The 21809-nt window shown below is 43.5% G+C and overlaps 1 protein-coding gene across 1 annotated transcript in view; it reads right to left on the reverse strand.

Moving 5' to 3' along the window:
• LOC144109707 (uncharacterized) overlaps window positions 1-20894 on the reverse strand; it is a 24770-nt gene extending 3876 nt beyond the window's left edge. The window contains exons 1-2 of the mRNA XM_077642505.1: window positions 20744-20894; window positions 2152-2365 (exon numbers count right to left, since the gene is read on the reverse strand). Of these exons, the coding sequence (XP_077498631.1) occupies window positions 2152-2365; window positions 20744-20779 (250 nt within the window). The 5' untranslated portion in view covers window positions 20780-20894. The remainder of the gene's footprint in view (window positions 1-2151; window positions 2366-20743) is intronic.
• Between the last annotated feature and the right edge of the window lie 915 nt (window positions 20895-21809).

The raw sequence follows: 21809 nt of genomic DNA on the forward strand, positions 1-21809 counted from the left end.
ACATTGCAAAGCACACGGGCACCTTTGCTTTTCACCTCCATCGAAATGCGGCCACTGCGGTCGGGTTACATCCCTGGAACTCCAGCTGAGTAGCCGACGAGCCATCACGGCGGGTACTGCTGCGGTTCAGCCTGTTCTTGCGCCCATCTGGTTGCCAGTGGGAATCTCTTCGACGCCATTGCACCAGAGTGGCGGAGACGTAGGCAGCCTCCATTGGGGACACATGAAGCAGGATTCTGTGCTGCATGACTGCTGAGTCGGTGGCGGTGGGTGGGTCGGGAAAGGCCGAGCGAAAGGCTGTTGCTGTTGCTAGCGCTGTTGCTGCTGCTGCCACTGCATTGCCATTTCTGGTGACAGCAGCATCTGGTATGGCTTGCGCGTCTGCTGTTGGGGCGGAGGAGTTTGTACGTGAGACAGCAGGCCAAGATTCAGGTCCTGCTGCTGCGACCACACGGACGGCGTACGTTGTCGGGGCTCCCCGAAGCTGGCCGGTAGCTGCTGTAGGTGTGACGATGGCGCAAACGGCATGGAGTTGTGGTGCTACAGTGCGGCAGCCAGTGACTGGTCAAAGACGCCTAACGGCCCTGAGGGTAAATAAATGAAATAAAAGACACCCTCCTGGACCGGTCTGCTTTGCGTTGCCTCAGGCATGTGCAATTCTTGCGGCCTGTAAGTGCATCGGGTAGGATCGAAGTGGGAGGGTGCGAGGGCTGTTCAGAAATTTTTGTCTATCGCACATCTATAAGAGTTTCAGCCACCATATCAGACTCACCCTCGTCGTTAACACTGCCAGCATTTAAAAAACATCAACTAACGGCGCAACACGGCAGAGTAGTTCGTGCTCTGCTTTTGTGACGACTTTCTTGTTTTCTTTTTAATTTGCCATAAAACTTCACAGCTCCACTGTGTAATTCAACCGATTCCTCAAGGTTACTAATTAATGAATTGACGATTACAAAGTGGGGTTCGTATACGTCTGGCATAGCCTTCATGTTTTGTACAAGCCCCGAGCCACCAAAAGACGAGCTTGCCTTCTTTCGTCCTCGCACTCTTCCGTCTTGCGATGTTAACAATACCCAATGAAGACAAGAGTAATGCACCGGAATGGCGTGCGGAGCTTGACCTGCCCCCAGCCGGGAGGCATAGAAAATAGAGTCTATGCTCGAGTGTGCAGCAAAAAGTAAATACTCGTATTAGAAGGCATGCAGCGGAGGTGTTCTTTCGCCCGTCTTACTTGTAGGGTACTACTTATGCGCAAGTTTCTGTTGACCGAGGCAGCTGTAGGAAGGTGTCAGTATGTTTGCAGGGCAGTAACGCTCTACACAAGGGTGATTCAGACGGAACAGCCTAAGAAATTTGAAATCATAAATATATTTGTTGACCAAGCAGCGTGTAGTGACGGTATGAAAGAACAAGCAGCCTCCAATTGGCAGAATTAAAACTGCAAATTAATGCCGTCCTGGCACCTGTACGTTTCCCAGAATATGGCATCTGTTTCAATGTTTATTCTGCCTTTTGACAAGCATCAATTTGCTCTTGCCATCGTGCCTTTTCCTCTACAGACGAAATTTTATCAAACCCTAGGCTTATACTGTTCATTCATTCTAGTTAAAAAACTTCAACATATGCAACATTCCTCTGTGCCTCAACATTTTAGCTGGCGGGCTGCTATTCCAACATCGTTGCCGATAGGTACTGAATGATATTTCTTTTGCCTTTCACTTTGAGAAATGTGAGTGGTCCATTGCATGAAAAGAGCGGTGAAAAGCGTCCTTTGCAGGCCACTGGCATGGAGCAGCGAACATGAAGGTTGCCTAAGACACGTGCCTATGACCTGGTTACACCTATCATAAAGTGAACAAGAGGCGGGGAAGCCCCAGAGTCCTTGCCAACGTTTCGACAAGACGACTTGTCTTGGCAGAGACGAAGGCGAGCCCTCTTCTCAATGTGTTAAGCGCCCTGATGCTTTCCCCTTCCTTGTTGACTTTCTGACTATCAAGAACCATCTTCCCAACCTCCTTGGACTGGTATACGCCTGGAGGCCCAGCCGGCTTTTATTGATTACAAGTAGCATTACTGCAGCCGCTGGTCGCACTTGAGCGGGAGGTCTCCACAGCTCCCTCCCCCGAAAAAAGAGGGCGAAGGACTCACTGCAGCGCCTGGTACCTGTACGGTACACGTAGCGCCCTCTGCGGGCTTTCGTGGATCGTCTGTGCCACCAGTTGAACCAGCTTTCCCGGAGGCCTACGGACGGTGGTGCCATTGGAAAGCAGCTCGGCCAGGGGACCCGGAGGGAGCTGCGGCATGGTGCACGTGTTGTTGGGGCTGGACATGTTGCGGGTGCCGCGGGAACGCTTGCCACGCGCTGAAGAAGATGTCCGGCCAGGCCCGGCAATGACGCAGTTAGACTCCACTCCGAGGCTAAGTGTCTCCTCACACGCGAAACGCAGCCAAGCATTGCGTGCCTGCTGTCAATCGAGGGAGCTCTCCTTATTTTATTAATCTGCCTAATTCCGTGGTGGTGTTTCACGTGGAGCCACAGGGCGTGCATTTCTGCAGCGTTTCACGAATCCGGCCATGTCAACAGCACGCATGTGGGACAGTGCAGAAATTGAAATACTGGGTCAACGGTACACCCTAAACAGAAAGGAGAAAAAAGCGAGTAAGGTGTGTTTCACCACACTGCCTTTTATTAAAGGAAGAGCGCTAGTGGGGAGCTTACTCCCAGTTTACTGCCCTGTAGGCGTATTCTGGTTTAGAGTTCACGCGCCACTGGCGTAAACACCACAACTATGTAAAGCAATGATAGTACGATGCAGAATGAATGTACAACAGCCATGCACAACTTGTAACCTGTGAACTTGTAATAAACTATCTGATGTTCCAAAAAAAAGTTTGTTAGAATTTCTCTCTTATTGGATACTCGCGGTCGGGAGAGCTCATTATACTTTACATCGTTATACTTTACACCGAACTCTGCATCGTGACCTTAGCCTTGTAGTCTCTATATTCGCTAAAGCGGACACAAGTGTCCATTTTTTCTACGCACAGCAACAGGGTAGAATATGATAGCTAAAGCAGTGCCCCATGAGGTCTAACCAGATGGTGCTCTTATTGCCTTTTAGAGTGAAAGCTCATCTTAACGACCAAAGCTGCAAAAGCCGATTCGCCGCTGAAGCATTGACCTTTACCTCGAAAAATTAATAAAATCAATTTTGCCGCCACTTGGATTCAAACTTGTGGCGGCGTGACTGGTTCAGCTTCGCTGCCGACTGCACTATTATTTTTTTAATTTATTGCATGGAAATCCAAACCACTAAGCTACCAAACTTTTATGAGCACGCATACTATTCCGCAATGCAGACACACATCCTCTTGCCTTCGTGTGCTGTACTCCACCAGCACATCAAAATTTCGGCATACATACACATACGACAAGAATGGGCAACCATTCAGGCGGCCGGCCCTGTGCAGCATAAAGCCCCCGTTACAAGGCGCACTGATCACTGAACAGTTACTTCGATGAACGAGGTGGCTTTACGTGTCGTTTCATCGTGAGGCTTTTCCACAAATTGAAAAGTCTAGTCAAAATTAACAGATCGTACGGAATCCCGGAGTCTTTCAGGACAGAAGAGAGCTTTACACTGTAAGGCCAGATCTCAACGTCCTTTTTTATAGGTGGCAGCAGTATGTTCCATAAAAACATCGCATCACGGGATAGTTTGAGTAGCGAATTCTACAAGACCTGTCCACCATTCTCGGTGCCTGTATTGGCTTGTTCTACCATCCAATTTTATTGTGTAATGTAGACTATAAAATAATTGCAGAAAACTTTTCTTCCCACCAGCAGCTTACGGAGCTCGATTTCGTTATCTCACATCAAGTGTGTGTCTTTCGACGCCGGGGATCCGAACACATATACATATTGCACATTTGGTGTTGGAGTCAATAAAAAATCAGGTCCGTCATGTTGCTCTAATTCACATTGATCTTGCGAAGGCCTTTGATATGCTGCGTCATGAGTTCTTGTTTGCAGTCTTGGAAAGTAGAAACATTGGCGTGCATTGCTTAAGGACATTAGACTATGCTATAAATAGTTCAATACAAGATTGATCGTAAATCATGAACTTACCAAACCAATTCTACTAGTCTCATCTTTCCGGCAAGGCTGCCCTTTATCACCTCTGTTATTTGCTTTATACCTCGAACCATTGTGCAATAGTATCATCAGATCCCAGGCTATTCTAGGATTTTTAATTGATCAGTCAGAAATTAGAATTTTAGCCTATGCTGATGATGTCGCCGTTTTCTGTTCTGATAAGAAGAGTGCGCTTGAAGCTTTGCATTCAGCAGCACAGTTCTGTGACTTGTTTGGCGCGGTTCTAAACTTCCAAAAATTTCAAATAGTTCTGATTGGGTCACTGATACGAATCTAATTGTTTTTGTGGTGTTAGCTGGGACTCTGATTTTCTCAGTATACTGGGGTGCCCGTTCATCAGGTCTGGAATAATGGGTCTTATTGGGAGTCTGCAACGTCTTCTTGGTTGTGAAGCTCGTCTATGCAATGCAAGTGACGCACTATGCGAAGAAGTGGATACAGGCGCCGCACAGACTATTCGTCACCTTTGTTTGGTGCTCTCAATGGGAGCCTATGCTTCAAGACAATTTGTTGCTTTCTCTCGAATCTGGAGGAGTTGGCCTTGTTCACTCTTTTGTTGACAAGCTTGTTGGCCGGTTTTTCATCTTGGAAGCTACAACCAACCCATTTTTGCTAGCGGTGCTTAGAAGGCGACTGTGTTGTCGCCTTTTTTATCTGCTGCATCAACTGGTCATGGCAGAGAGGGCGCTTTGTGGTGTTTTCTGAAGGATGTTGCTGATACCGTTCATTTCCTGACTGTTCGCCTCTCATTGCAATATTTATCTGACCTGTCAAGGAGGCAGATGACAAAAGCACTAATAAAATCTCTGTTCCCTGTGCCCACGTACCGGCAGCCTCACCTTGGTTTTATGGACTCGTTTATTGAAGCAAGTTCAGGGTATGTATATTAAACTTGCTGCAAAAACTTCCTTTTTTAAACTCCACACATCAACTCGGCCCGTCAAGGTCTAGCTTCGCACCAAGGGGAGTTTTGTGCCACGGTCGGTTAACTTTCGCCTTTGTGCGGTGCTTTGTGTGCACAACAGCACTGTGCAAATCTCTCTTTTCTTAAACATGATATTTATTACAGTGAAGAAGCCTGCCATGTCTAGTGTTCAGCTGAAATACACTCTCACTCTGTGCACTGCACATCGTCGTATTCATCAACTTCCATCTGCGGCATGAACAGATCAGATCAGCTTAACCTCAATCAGAGCTTAACATGAGTCTAATATTGCCGGTAGAAGTGCCGACGACAGAGTAAAGCAAAACAATGAACCAACCAGGCTAAACACAAGATTTCGCACCCCTACTCGGTTTAACTAGGTTAAAACCTACAGATATTTTTTTTCGTATTTGCTGCAAAGAGAAAAAACAGACGACACAAATCTCCCAACAAAAGTATTAAAATCTTGGTTTGAGACCATGTGATCACGAAAGCAAAATTCCACATTTACGCGGACACAATTATCCATTCGCTTCGCCAAACGTGGGCAGCGGAGGTAAACTCCACGGCATACAAACTTGCTCGCACATAAGCCCAGACAATCTGGGTCGCTCCCGCAATGTGGTGCATGGCGCTGAATTTTCTATATTGTGTGTTGTGTTTTATGGCACATAGGCAACTGAGGCCATCATGCACCAAGAACAAGGTATAGGAAAATTTTTTTGTTGAATATTATAGAAATGCAAGAATAATCCTTGCTCTAGCGGCCCTCAAACATTAATATTACCCAGTGAACACATACACAAATTTTATAAATGGCTACAAGTAAAAGCTTTAAAGAGGGCCGGGTAACCTCAGTAGCCTTCCTTGGCTGCGGAAGGACATCGAGGCTCCCAACCAATCAAAATAAAAGCCTCAGCTTTCTTGTCAGGCCTGAGAAATTGCTGAGGTGTACTAAAATTCAAACAAACCAGTGGGTAAAAATTTAGAGTCTCTTGAGAAATCCCGTTTCGTTAAGAAAGCTAAAAACACATGACATATTAACAATTGCATCGTCTCCTAAAAGCAGCGCGGGATGAAAAGGAATGCATTTATTATAAAATTCAGTAAAATACGTTTTTCTTATTTCTTTCAGTTCCACACAAGAGAATAAAATATGGTTAACTGTAAGTTCATCTCCACATTGTTGGCAAACAGGTTTGTCTTGTTTTGTTAGTAGGAAGTTGTGTGTAAGGTGCATGTGGCCTATTCGGAGACGGCATAAGATCACTTCCTTGAAACGTTCTTGGTGCACACACGACTTAAATTCACCTAAAACTGGTTTTACCAAGTGTAGTTTATTTTCGACCTCATTGTTCCAAGCCGACTGCCATTTTTTTCTTAGTTTGCTTGCTACTAATTTCATGCAATCATTAAACGGCATATTTACTTTCATTATTTCCTTGCCACAAGCTTTACCAGCACATACATCTGCTCTCTCATTGCCTTTTATTCCCACATGACTCGGGACCCAGCAGTTTTATATTTTGTCCTTGAGTTGTGGCAGTTACTATGTTGTGTATGATGTCACCGAGCAGAGGGGAGCTTGCATTTTTAGAATGGAGAGCTCTAAGTACACTTAAGGAGTCTGTGTAAATAACAGCATTTTTGAGGCTCTCACTTAGTAATTTTTCTATGGTCATCCATACTGCGTAGCACTCCGCGGTGAAGATGGAGGAACACTGTGGTAGTCTTACTATTTGCTCCGAATTACCTCGCACCACTGCGCTTCCTACGCAACTATCCGTTTTTGATCCATCAGTATAAAATTCTGTAAAACTACTGTATTTTTCTTCAAGGGCACGGAATTCTTGTATTATATGTTGCTGTGGAGTTCGCTTTTTACGGAAATGTGCAAGAGTGAGGTCACAGATTGCAGGAAAATTGAACCATGGAGGCAGTGGACCACGTCTTCGAGCAACGCCAGGTAATGCATCCATTACGCCGAGGTTTTTGCACTTATCTTCAAAATGCAGGAGAAGTGGCCTTATTGCTAATGGTTTGTTGTTAAATAGTGTTCTAGATGGGCACTTTGTGACTATTTGGTGACAGATATGTTTAGGTAGTGAACGGATTTTTAAAACGTACGAGCAAGTGAGCATGGTTCTTCTCTCTGTAAGCGACGGCTCATTGGCTTCCACATAAAGACTGTTTATCGGTGACGTTCTGTATGCACCTGTGGAAAGACGCAAGATTAAATTGTGTACTGGGTCTAGCCGTTTAAGGTACGATTGCCTCGCTGACCCATTAACTATGCATCCGTAATCTAATGTAGAACGCACGACAGAGCGTGAATTTTCTATAATAGCGCAAGAAATTTTGAACATTAGGCGCTCACCACTGATATTCAGTGTCCATCAGAACTAGTATGCGTGAGAAGAGGAAATATTACACAGGTCTTTGGAGCGCATTTAGTATAGTGTATGCTATCAATATGCGGCTGACAGATGGTGTTAGTTGATGCTGAGAGCTAAAGATACAAGTACAGGCTTGGTCAAAACTTTCCAGGCAACGGGTCTGCTTTTTTTTCAATGTGGCGGGGGCATTTACGACACCCTCGAAGCCCAATAGTGTAGGAGAAGCATCATCCTCGCCTCTCAGAACCTTTTTAGACCCATAGCGGTGTTAAGCGCTGGACAATCCCGCTTCAAAGAAGACCCTGTGGCCTGGGAGCTTGTGACCAACCCTGTACCTGCAGCGGCGCATAGATCTGCCCAGTTCCCACAGGAAGCATCTAATCTATTCGGCAAAGCCCCAGAGCAGGAATAGATTTCCGAGGCGCTCAATCGGCGTGACTGTACAGGGTTTTTCCCGACATTACACAATTTTTAAATATAGGCTTCTTGAGTTAGAGAAGCACTTTTTTTCAGCATAACATAGTCAGCTGTGTAGTAAATCAAAATAAAGCTAAGACGAGCTGACAGGTTGGTATACTAATATTTAGATTGTTAACTAATTAACTTTACATGTTAGGCTCCTCAATTATTGAGAGGCGTGTGGCCCACGGTGAAAAGTATCTATATCTATTTTTATATTTTCGAAAGTTCGTTTGTGCCTGGCGCTGTGGTGCAACAAATTATGGCTATTTAGAGAAGCGTTAGAGAAGCGCTTTTTTTCGGCATAACATAGTCAGCTGTGTAGTATATCATAATAAAGTGATGACGAGCTGACAGGTTGGTTTACTAATATTTAGATAAACTAATTACTTTACACATTATGCTCCTCAATTATTTAGAGGCATGTAGACCACGGTGAAAAGTACCTATATCTGTTTTTATATTTTCTAAAGTTCGTTTGCGCCTGGCCCTGCGGTCCAACAAATTATGGTGCTTTTATTCGGCATAACATAGTCGGCTGTGTAATAAATCAGAATAAAGCTAAGACGAGCTGCCAGGTTGGTTTACTAATATTTATATTGTTAACTAATTAACTTCACACGTTAGGCTCCTCAATTACTGAGAGGCATATAGCCCGCGGTGAAAAGTATATCAGTTTTTAGAATTTTGAAAGCTCGTTTGCACCTGGCGCTATGGTCCAACAAATTATGGCTACTTAGAGAAGCCTTAGAGAAGAGCTTTTTTTCGGCATAACGTAGTCAGCTATGTAGTAAAACATAATAAAGCTAAGACGAGTTGACAGCTTGGCTTACTAATATTTAGATTGTTAACTAATTAACTTTACACGTTAGGTTCCTCAATTATTGAGAGGCGTGTAGACCATGGTGAAAAGTATCTATATCTGTTTCTATATTTTCTAAAGTTCGTTTGGCCTGGTGTTGTAGTCCAACAAATTATGGCTACATAGAGAAGCGTTAGAGAAGTGCCTTTTTTCGGTATAACATAGTCGGCTGTGTAATAAGTCAGAATAAAGCTAAGACAAACTGACAGGTTGGTTTACTAATATTTAGATAGTTACCTAATTAACATTTCACATTAGGCTCCTCAATTATTGAGTGGCATGTAGCACAGGGTGAAAAGTATCTATATCAGTTTTTAGAATTTGGAAAGCTCGTTTGTGCCTGGTGCAATGGTCCAACAAATTATGGCTACTTAGAGAAGCGTTAGAGAAATGCTTTTTTTTGGCATAACATAGTCAGCTGTGTAGTATATCATAATAAAGCTAGGCGAGCTGAAAGGTTGGTTTATTAATATTTAGATAAACTAATTAACTTTACACATTAGGCTCAATTAATGAGAGGCGTGTAGACCACGGTGAAAAGTATCATTTCCTTACGAGACTTAGCTGTATCGAATGCTACTGCAATAAACTATTGCAAATAAAAAGCAAAAACCACGCTTTCAGCAATCGACGAAGCGAGGAGGACATAGTCAACGCAAGAGCAGCACGCCATGCAATAAACACCGCGCCACATACAACGCCACAGATTGCAACATAGTACCAGATATCTCCACAATATATTATGCACGCCCTGTACAAGAGGGAACCTGCCCCGAAGCTTCCTTTCCATGCTGAAACAGGTTCGTGCTCTATATCGAAGCCAAGCTGGCCATGTATGAAGCACCCTGAGCCAAGGAACCCAACGAGTAAGACACATGTCCCTAGGTCACTTCCTTCTTTTTGCGGTGACCCGATGGGCTCATATGAGCCGCTTTTGCTAGACAAGTGGACAGATGCATACGCCATGTTGACGATGTGGATTCCCCAATAATACCGAAAAATTCTGGACAAAAATGCTACTGATTCTTCCGTGAAGCCAACGTCTCCGTCCCACCATAATTTGTTTCTTATGAGTGCTTCTCGGGAACTTAGTGCCACGAGATTGTTGCTGTTATCTCTTGGACGGCAGCCCTAGACCCCTGACCGAAGTATTGTTTGGCTGCAGTGCAAAGTTTGTTGTGTTTTTTGTTCCCTCCATGCATGATTTCCTGTATCATTTTATGCATTCATGACTTTTGAGGGGCGCCTAATTTTTTTTTTACCTTGCCATCTATCAAATGATATTCACTTCCTTATCATCCACCAAATGGCCCCCTTGATTCTCTGCCGACGCCCTAGTGACAGGACGTCACTTGTAATTTTCCAAAAAAATAACCGCCCATTGTTTTGGGGTTTTTTTTTCAGACACACGAAGAGACGTAGCTTTCAACAGTAGGTCAGATCTTATGAAATGATGAAGAGCACTGATCAGAGCGTAGAGGCATCGAACCCTCGTGCATAAACTGCGCACGTGCAGCCTGTTTGGTAGCTGCGAATGACTCGCCCAGCCGGAGCGGGGCTTCCTCTCAAGAACGCAGTCAGTCAGGAGAAGTCAGCTTTCAAGGACAGGCGCTCTCAGCGTCGATGCTTTGCGTCAGGCAACGAAACCAATGAATCTTTTTATTTATTTGAAGGTCACTTATTCGTGAAAAAACAAATACTGGAGTCTAGTATAGGCAGAGTGACCAAAGGGCTGGCTGTGCACCCATGCCGAGTGTTTCACTTAAGATGTTCTGCACTTTTTTTAAAAATAGGCCTTTTGAGTTAGTAGAGCGCTTTTTCACCATTGTATTGCACGCGGCGTAGCGGATTAGACACTAGAGGCGCTAGCTAGTAGGTTGGTTAATAATTACTAAATAGTTAGTTTTCTAACTTTTATTGTTAGTCTTGTTATTTACTGAGAAGCTTCTAGCTCAGTGTAAGTGAAATCTATATCGATTTATAAAATTTCAGAAAGCCAGTTACCCACGGCACTGTCGCCCAACAAATTCTGCCAGCATCGCGACAAATTACATGTGTTTTCGAGAAGGTTGCACACAATGCAACCCCTCCAATACGCATGCCTTGTCGGAATGGGCAAAATGTTTTGGACCGCAGTGCCGAGACTAATTGCGTTTTTTAAATAATAAAAACTGATATAGATCTTACTTACGGTGTTCTAAAAGCTTCTCAATATATAAGAGACTAAGAGAAATAGTTAGAAAGTTGACAAGTAGCCATCCTATACGCACGTGTTAGCTGTATTCTGATGTGCTGCACTGCTGCCCATGCTATGCCAAAAAAGTACCCGTCTAACTCAAAAAGCCGTTCGATACACTAGTTTTAAAGCAATGCAGAACTTTCCTCTGTACTTTAAACGCTAGATACGTCACCCTATACTGGGATTTTTTGTGTTCATAAACAAATGTTCCAAGCGCGGGAAACTCAATCATGTTTAGTGCAGCTAAGTTTTGAAAGACCAGAAAATTTTTACTAGAGGTTCTAGTTCCTAGAGCTGCCACTTCCTACTGTGTTGAGCTGAAGACTAAAAATCACCGCAGTAATTCCACATTCTAGTATATTGTGTTACTAATCAACACAATTCAATTCACAAAAATAAATCCGCAAGGCTGAATCCTCAGAAATGGGAAGTTTTTATTTCTGCTCGAATAAAAAAAAAGCTGAATAAAGTTCTGGAACGTGGCCGTGGCTACCGGGAGTCAAGGAGGAGAAGGATAAACTTTTTTTCTTCGACCAAAGTAGCAGTTGATGCAGGGTTATAACCCCTTCAGGTGGCCATGAGCCCGTGGCTTAGGGCGACTTCTAGGGTTCTTGTCACAACCCGGAGCTGTGTGCCCGAGTCGGAACTGAGCAATGCGGCCTCCCACTGGTCTGAATTCGAGAGCTGCAAACCTCGCCCAGAGTATGTATGATGGAGTGGCATGTTGGCCACATAGTTGACAGGAAGGAGAGTAGACCCCAGGGTATATGCGGGCATATATCGCGGGGTTGGGGAAGGTGTTCGTTTGGAGTTGCCTCCACGCAACCTCTTGGGGTTTGGTGAGAGAAATACGTGCGGGGAGATATATTAGTCTACCAAAGCAGTAGTGCATGGTTATGTCATGAAATGCAACCATACGACCTCTCGCCGTCTGCAGGACGGGCGACACCACATCCCGGTCGATGAATCATCGGGCATGATTGTGGGCCGCCTCGTTCCCTGGATGGAATGAGTGCACAGGGACCTAGATCAATTGGATTGGGTGGAGTTGACGTTTGGTGGAGTGGAGGAGAGATAGGGTGATGGGGGACCCGGCCTTTGGCGAAATTACGAATCGCACATTTAGTGTCGCTGAAGATAGTTTGTGCAGAGGTGGCGACCGTCGCCAAGGCTATGGACGCCTCCTAGGCCTCTTCAGACGGTTTGACGGGAATGAAGCACGCAACCAACGGCTGTCCTCTGTAGTTTACAACCGCGAGCGAAAATGCATCGCGATCGGAGTATTCGGTAGCATCGACGTAGACTGCTGTCTTATTGGTTAAATACTTTTTATGCAGAGACAGCCCTGTCAGTGCGGTGAGCGACATGATACTCTGGGCGCATGTTTTTCGGGAGAGGGGTAACGATAAGGTTGCTGTGGATATGAGACGGAAGCTGTGTCTTGTCGACAACGGTCGTTTAGGAGCTTATTCCAATCTTGTGTGACGTCCTGTAGAGGTGTGGGTGAGACGCTCGTACTGAGAGGTGAGGTGAGCTTCCGAGAGCTCTGCCACAGCGTTGTAGACCTAGTATTGTTCGACCGGGAGTAAAACTCGTGGCCTTTCAGGCTGCTGAGGAGGTTTCCTCAACACCACCACGAGTGGAAATGCAGCATAGTGTTCATTATTATATAGCTTCGTGCAAATTTATTCACATACTTTCTAGCGAAAAAAACCTGAAAGGTATTCATCGCCTCTAAAAACAATTGTCTCCAGTAAATGAATGAAACCTTTCACTCGATACTAATGCGACTACTGTAGTAACCGCAAGGTTCAGCAACAAAGCCCTCCACACTCCAAAGCGGCAGCTTTTGGAAACAATAATACTAAAGTCACTGAAGTACTGAGCGGTGGAATTTATACTAAAGCATTTCTTTAAATTAATGCACTAATAAAATAAAAGTAGTGTTTGAAAAAGTAAATAAATAAAATTTAATAGAAAACGTAACATAGAACTCAGGTTTTTTTCGTTTTGAGCATCACTTGGTGCTTGGGAAGTTACTCCGGTTTTTATTGAGCTTTACCACCAACTGCATTAAAATATAGTAGAAAGGTTCGAGGATTTTCATGCGGTCACACACGGGCAGTTAAGTACCCTTTGCAACAGCATTGAGTGTCTCCCGGGATGTCTCATAAAAATCTAACTGAGCCTTAGTCTACCTAATAAGTGCACTAAGGAAGCCAGACAAAATTTGGCATTTAAAGAGAGAACTCGAAAATCATGCAAATTTCTGCACTCTATTGGTGCTAGGTGCAATCCGTTTTTCATTGAAATCACAAAGAGTGCCAAATGTAACAAACGTTTCACATACAAAGAACGAACCTCATCACACAAAGGCTGATCTCTCCAAAATATTTACCCCCGTCCTTATTCTCCCATCACGCTACCCTGCCTGAAACAGGGTGGAGACAAAAAAAAAATGTAAAGGTCGCGTGGGGGCATACTGTGCTGAAACAAACACACTAGACGGCAAAAATACACAAAAATATCTCTAAGAAATGTTAAAGACGGAATATAAACCGCTAATTATACTGTGGCATCTTTGCGTGAGACAGACGCCAAAAATAACTAAAACAAGGAGAATTAAAAACAAAAGTGATAATGAAAACCACAACAGCAGCCATGAAAACAAAACACGAAAGGCATTGTGGTATCTGCTTCATATACAAAAACTACCCAATTGCCCCAATTTTCCCCTTACTAGCCCGGTTAATACTCAAAGCAGTAGTAAAAAAACACCGAATGTACACTTTAATTTAATTAAATAATCAATTCATCAATCAAATTATTTATCAATCGATCAAATGATAGATATATTAAAATCAATCAATCAACTAATTGGCCAGTCAGTCAGCCAGCTAAATAATTGATTAATCACTCAACTGATCAACATATAAATCAAACCAATCAGTCAATCGACACTCCTTGACTGATTCAATCAATCAATCGAAGGTGAATCACTCGATCAATGAAATAAACAATAAATAATAAAATCAGTTAAGAATGCATGAGTCAGTCAATAAAAATCGGTTGTTCAGAATTGATCAATTGGTCAATACACAAACACATTCAACTGTACCAGTCAACCGATCGATCAATCAGTCAGTTGATCTATCTATAAATGGATGAGTCAGTCTATCAGAAATCAATGATATCATTCACTCAATTTATTGATCAATAAAGCAATAAAATGACTGATCAAATTGGCAGTCGAACCTATCAGATTATACCTATAATTCAATCAACAAACCAGTCAATCTATAAATAAGCCGAAATACCTGATTATTTGCCCTATTGACTGCTTAATTGGTCAGTTGACTGATCAGGCGGTCAGTTGTTCAACACTAAATTAAATCAATCAGTTGATGGGCCAATAAATCAATCGACGGATCAAATAATCAATAAACCAGTAAGTCGTTCTAAATCTATCATTCAGATCACTCATTCAATCCAATGAATGATAAATTGGTGAACTGATCAACAAATTACATCAATCAGACAATGTATGAATCAGTCAGTCAGTCAATTGGCAAATTGTATGATCAATCGGTCAATCGATATACATCTAATTAAATTATTTGTTAGATCAATCAATTACTAAGTCAGTCGACCTAACAATCATTTAATAATTGGACCACCAAGTTTATCTAATCAATCATGTCATTCATTCAGTCAATAAATTGACCAACATATATCAATTATTTGACCAATCAGTCACTCAATCATCCAAATAATTTATTACACGGTCAATCCATTGATCATTCGGCCAATTAATCAAACTAGTAAATTAAATCAATCAATTGGTCGATAATCGCTGATTGAGTCAATCAATCGATAGTCAATAACTAATGAATGAATCAACCAATCAAATTATTGATCACTTGGTCAATTTACCACACATAAAAATTAATCAATGACTTAGTCAATAGATCTATCGATCACTTAAAGAATCGATCAATCAGTCTATCAAATCAATCAATCAATAAGGTCATTATATCAATCGATCAATGAGCTCCACCGCAGTAGTTCAATCCCCAGTAAACCATGAATATGCAGAGGATATCCACAAATGGTCCTAACGTCCAATGTCCATGTATCGATATCCCTGCATGTTGAGGGGACTATTGGATTCAAATATCAGTTAGTGGATATTCAGAGGATATTCGAATATGCATGATGTTCTTTCAGCACATTGAAAGTTTTTGAAATGTACTAACAACTTACCAGAACTAGATATTATTGTTTTTGAAGGCATGAACATGCTGAAATTATGCTACCTTTAGATTTTAATCATTTCTGCTTTTGCAGTCTTACATTTTCAGGAACTAATTATTTCAAGCAGTCGACTATTGCACGCCCTGATTTTATTTTATGCGTGCGAATGCATGTACGGTATGATTATTTAAAGAAATTGCTCAAGTTAGACCGACAGCCACAAACGCCGTGATTTCAAAACCAGAACAATAATTAGAACTCTCTTGACACTGGGCAGCCTAACGGCCATGGGCACCGTCATTAGCCGCGACGCTAGCTTCACATCCAATCCAACCCAAGCGCCATTACCAGTTTTGTTGCGACGGCCGCAACGTTTTCGTGATTTCTTTCAGCGTTTTTCACAAGTTTTTATTTGTTGTTTCGCGAGTTCACATTTTCTTCTTTGTGGCGGCAAGCTTGTTGTGCATGTTGTACACAGTCCTGAGCCCTCACTGGTAGAAATAATGGAGGATTACGCGGATAACAGCAATAATGGTGAGTTGTTATGACACTGTTCTGTCAAACAAAGTGTTAGTGTTCGTTTGTGGTATTGTGCAATTTTCATGCTGGCAATTTCATCATCCGGTTTATCAGTTCATGGAGTGCAGACATGGATTTAAATTCTGTGGTGTTTAGTTGTGGCTCGATTTGTCCCCGAAGTAGTTTCGTGGGAATGGCTGCGCTCTGTGCCACTTCTCTGCCTTAACAGCCTGCACGCATGATACTTCAGTGCTCAGTTGTAAGGCAAAGTTGTTGGCAGTTAGCTGTGCCCTCTAACAATTGTTGGAATAGCCTGCACTTTGATGGCGCACATTCCACTGCATATTCCGGCCGTCCGGCATGCTATGGCCTTTACTACAGGGGAAGGGGTGGTGAGGGGACAGTTTCCTTTCTCCGGCGGCTCAAGAAGACAGAGTTTTTGCAGATCTTGTGTTGCTGTAAAATTTGCTAACAGCGCCAAATACACTCTTATCTGCCTTCGTTTAGTCAAGCCCTTGTGTCTAACTCTGCATTTTTTGTGCCCGGAATTGTCTTTTTTTATAACTTTGTGCTTTTAAACTTTTGTGGGAACTTGGTCTATTCTCGCTTCTTGTAATTTCCTTTTATTTCAGTAGCACATTTCAAGATAATTGGCTACTGAATACTTTTTGTTTCAGCTCGTGGCTTTGACTGCTTTTTCTGAAATTTTCTATTTTATTACAGCGCGTAGAATGAAAGTTGTGCTGTGAAAATTCTTGCTACTGATTGTGTGCCCCAGCAAGGGTTTACATCTTATGTACACAATGAGAGTTGCTGGTTGTAAACCTCATATAATGCAGCAGGGCATGACCATTTTTCTTTGCTGTTCCATTTCAGATATTTTGGAGAACATGTTCAGAGAAACAATAGCCTCGTGCATCTTGCCACTCAGTAGATGCATTTTGCGTCATGAAGACAAACAGCTGGTATGAAACTGTTTTTCGTACTTCATTTCTAGGTATAGTCATGACTACGGAACGCAAATAGCTTTCACCGAATATTTTCTAGTTCTTCACTAATTACAGGCCAATTACCAACTACTGCTGCATGTTTCTTCCTCACATAACACACAAAAAATTCAATCAATCACTTTTCTTTGGCCTCATTGACTCGCTTCATTTAAACCTGTTTTCCCACTTGTCCCAACTTCGATTCCGTAAATTCTTTCATGAAAAACAATTTCTAATGTTCAACAATGATTACGATACATTTGGAGCCTCTTGGTTTTGGAAAGAGCTTTGTTCTTAGATGTCTTCAAGACATTTCTCGCTGTTAAGCTCCAGGTTTCTGTAATGAAACTAAGGCACCACAACATTGACTACTTGGTTCTCTACAGGATCACGGACTTCCTTTTTAACTACACAACATATGACTGCTAATGCAACCAGCTCATGGTTTTCCCACCCTTTCAGGCATGTGTCAATAATGTGCTTCAGCATGTTTATTGTTTCTGACCTGCATTAGCAGTTCATTCAGTGTTGTTTCTAGTTCTATTTTTTGCTCCTAATTGTTCTGATAGTTCTAACATTGCATCACTTCGGACTAAATTCAATAACACTGTGTAATGGTTTCGCTAGAGTGTGGAGCTTTACTTTATAAATTTGAGCATTTCTCATACCAGTCACCCTGTCCCTATTATTTTCAAAATATTGTCACCTTGACTTCTCCCTAGCATACAAGTACTTTGACATAGATATTACAACCTTTAACAAAAATTCATGGCAGTCTAATAATGACTACCTAACATGAAAATCTAGTTGCATGCTGCTGCATTTATTACACAATTTTTCCAGTGAAACTGAAAAGGCCTACCTATATCTGGCTTAATCTACGATATCCTTGTCCTATGTGGGCCATGGCTGGTCTCTTTATAAATTCCCTCAAGAATGTGCACACCTGCTCAATGCATTTTATCCTGCCTGCTTACTGCAAGCATCATAGACATGAAAAAACCAAATATCCTCCCTCACTCTTTGCCATAAGGTGTCTTCTGTCTTTTTCAATACACCACAGCTGGCTCTGATCGCACTTTGTTATACCTGCTACTTCATACTTGCATGCACCAACCACACTCATGAAGTCAGCATACGTCACCCAATATGGTGATATACGCATGCTCATTCCTGCTGAAAGCCTGCTGTGATTGGCACCACTGTCCCACTGCAGTATTTTTGGATACGGATTAAGAACAAAGCGATAGATGTTCCTCCATCCAAAGGCGGGGATCGATTATCATGCCATAGCGGTTAATCCCCTTTCATCTACGACGTCACACAAGCTGGTGCAAATGGGGTAACATCCATGTCATGAGACTCTGTTGATGCTAGTGGATGGAGGGTGCTTTGAGAAGGCATTTGCCACTTCATTCTTGAGTTTTATTCGAATGCTGTCGCCAGCCAACATTATTCACTATTGCTGTGCACATTCTAACTTCGTTGCATAAGTATGGTTGCATATATGTACTAGAAAATCTTGGTTGTCATCCTTGTGTTTGTTTGCTGAGGCTTGGGTTTCTTTCTTCATGTTAAGCATTCAGGCTATTGCATGTGATCTCTTTACTCTAAAACCCCTGTCTGGATTTAGTCTTACCTCTGGTAAGGCTAAAGGTTATAGTGGATGCACGTTTGTGTACTTGGCTTCTACCGCATGCTTTTTCCTCACTACTTTTCAGAAAACATACTAAGCCAGTTGGATGAAACATTAGCTTTTGCATTATCTTGTGCACCCGTTTTTTGTCCATATTTCCTGCTGTCATTACTACTGTTCAACACAATGCACTGTTATATTCACAGGCCTCCGAGGACCTGGAGTAAATGAATGCACAGCAACAGACGCTGATCAATGTGGCTACTGGGCAATAAAATATTGCTGAGGGCAAAACAAGTGATTGAATTCCTTGACGTTCTTCTGTACTCGAAGCCTGTATGTGCATATTCCTTGTCCGCATACTGCCTCGAGGTGCAATATTCTGAAGAAACGAGAATTGCAGCTGTTTGATTACCCTTTGTTATTTTATGCGCTGTACAGCTTACAAGAACAGAAAGAGTATGATGAAAGATCACAAAGTCACAGACAGCGCAAACTAATGACTTCACTACACATGAATGTTCTATCTTGCACGTACTGGAAATGACATTTCAAGTAACTTGCATACCAGAAAATGACACTTCTTTGTGACATGTTTATGTTATTGCATTGATCAGAGCCCAGTGTGTAATTTTCTCATAATGCACCTGTTATTTGAAATGTTATTCCCAGATCATGTACAAAATATTGAAGTTTCCTGTGTAATGAGCAACTGTTGGTTTTTGCTTTGTATCTCTCTGTCATATCTTGCATCATATTTGTTTTGTTGTAAGCTGTACAGCGCACAAAATAAATGGTACAGCATCCAGCCACCAACCTGAAAATAGATTGGCAAAATATCTGGTTAACATCCTCTGAATGTCTAGGAATCGTCGCATGTGGGCATAATATGAGCATTATATGGACATCCACTATGATCAAAATGAACATTGTATGGACATTACATGGATGTAATATGAGCCTTTGTGAACATCGTATGGACATCTGATATCTTGTGGAGGATATTATATGAATATCCACTGGACATAACTTGGTTGGCTGGGTCGTTAGGGCAACTTAACCGCTGAACCCGGAGACAGGGGCTTGATCCCGGCCGCGGTTCAATGGATGCGAAGCAAATGGAGCCCATTTACTGCATGACGCCAGCACACATTAAGGAAAGCCAGATGGTCGATATTAATCCTTTAACTGCACTATCGCAGTCCTCATAGCCTACGTCGCTCTGTGGCCAGAGAGCCATGATGTAATTCTGGTCCTGCCCCGCAGACCCACCACCCGAAGAATTCCAGAAGCTTATAAGCTCCCAAAAGTGGGACACCCTGCTAGCCAGCTATAAATCCGGATGTGCAGTCGTCCACAGACCTGTGTACAGCGTTCGAAATCCTTTCCGGCTGCGCTCGTGCACGCAGAACGCTGACGGCACGGAGTTTGAGCGCTCTAGAGGGGTCTGCGGGCATCTGTAGAAGTCCGGGTCACAGCACGAGCCCAAGAGGTCGCGTTCATCACTGACTGAGGGCCATCTCATGGGGTCGATGGAACCCATAAATCCCAGTAGCAATATTAAAGTTTTGACTGACTGGGACATTGACCCCATCTGCTAAGGGGACAAAGTTGGACAAGTTTGTCATAATGCACGGGTGAAAAGTAGCGTAAAAAGACAAATGGACGAAGAAAAAAAACACAAGGACAAGTCTCTTTTCAACCATGTGCATATACTATATAGCGCACCAATCAATCAGTCAACCAGTATATCGATCACCCAAGCAATCCCTGAAATAATTCAATGAATCGAAAAATCGTTCGTCATATCGATTGGTCAAATAAATCAGTGCTGATTGGATCAGTTAATTATTCCCTTAACAATTCAGCGAAATAAACCAAACCACAATATTCAACAAGTTATATATTCATGTCTCAATCTGCCCAAGCGTCAATCATAATATACAAACTAATACAGAACGTGGGCAATCCCGCTGAATAAATACAATCATGCCTGCCCGGCGCGCCAAACAGGGTGCCCTCGAATCCTCAAGCCGCGTTTCAAGAACGGCCGCCACGTCACCACGCTGGAGCGGCGGATGGCTCGCGCCACGCGACCTATCCCGAACACGTGCACCTGAGCGGGCGCTATTGAAATACCGTCACGAGCATCCGCGCACCTGCGCGAGCGAAAAGGCGTCAAACTAGCAACACGCCGCGGACACCGTAAAGATAGGCTTGGCGCAACCCGGTCCCGGTGACCTTGACGGCCCGCGGAGGACGAGAAAGTAGTCAACATGGCGGCTCTCCGCCCAGCACCACTTACCGCGAGGATTGGCTCGACGTCTCTCTGCCTTCTCATGCTTCGGCCTTCTCGTCTCACGCTTGGGCCTCTTGAAGTCGGCTGGAAGTCATCGTCTCCGAATCTGCAAAACGAGAGGGAAAATGCGCAGTCTTAATCTGGGCATCAAATCGGAAACGCATCTTCAACAAACCGCTAACCAGAGTCCGTCGCGCTATGAAGAGACACCCCACAGGGGAATCTTTCCTCCTTTCTCTCTACCTTTTCCGCGTACGCTTGTTTTTTCCTTCTTTGTAATTGTCTGCTTTGCACACGACACCTTGCGTACCCTTTCCCTCTTGCGCGCGTGTGCAACTCTCGCTCATCGTCCAAGCGCGATCGGGCGCAACAAAACTAATAACAGACAAAAGCAAAGACAGTCTTGATGGTGGACATATGCGCCTGTGGCAGCGCGAAGGAGCTATGCCCATATTTGGTATTGGCAACGGACGCTGCTTTCAATGGCCTGCGTTTTGTTTTGTGCATCTTTACCGGGGTTTTCGGAGGTGGGCTTTGGTACAGTTTAATAAATCAGCGATTGTTTTTTTATTCTTACTACCCTTTGAAAAAAGAAATGACGTTTCTCAGCGCCACTTCGCAGGTCGGTGAAGGTAGGTAGGTGAAAACTTTATTAGTGTTGGCATGGCTCTTGCCCCCCGCACTCATTGCTCGCCGTGGCCAAGCAGCGCGCTAGGAGCGACGGGCGATGGTAGGCGGTAAGCTGGGGCTGTACGCGCTATGCTAAATGTGTCTGATATCTTGCGCAGGCTGTCGCACCGTCGCAGAATCTTGCGCTCGAGTTCGTATCCGTAAGGGAACGTCCCTAACCAGTGTTCCCTTCTGCGCCGTCGACGCGACGGTACGGTGAAGCACCGCTGGGTCAGCTGGGCGTTCACATGGTTGTTGTAACCATGCAAACGGCGCTGCCAGCCTTGGCATGAACGAGTTACAACCTAGCTACGTGCTAAGATTCGTCATTGGGAGAGTGAAATGGGAATGGGAGGCTGTGCAAAAATCGTGGTGAGGGCAGCATTTTGTTTGCTTGTATTTT

Source organism: Amblyomma americanum, chromosome 11 (assembly GCF_052857255.1).
Source record: "Amblyomma americanum isolate KBUSLIRL-KWMA chromosome 11, ASM5285725v1, whole genome shotgun sequence".
Classification (NCBI taxonomy): domain Eukaryota; kingdom Metazoa; phylum Arthropoda; class Arachnida; order Ixodida; family Ixodidae; genus Amblyomma; species Amblyomma americanum.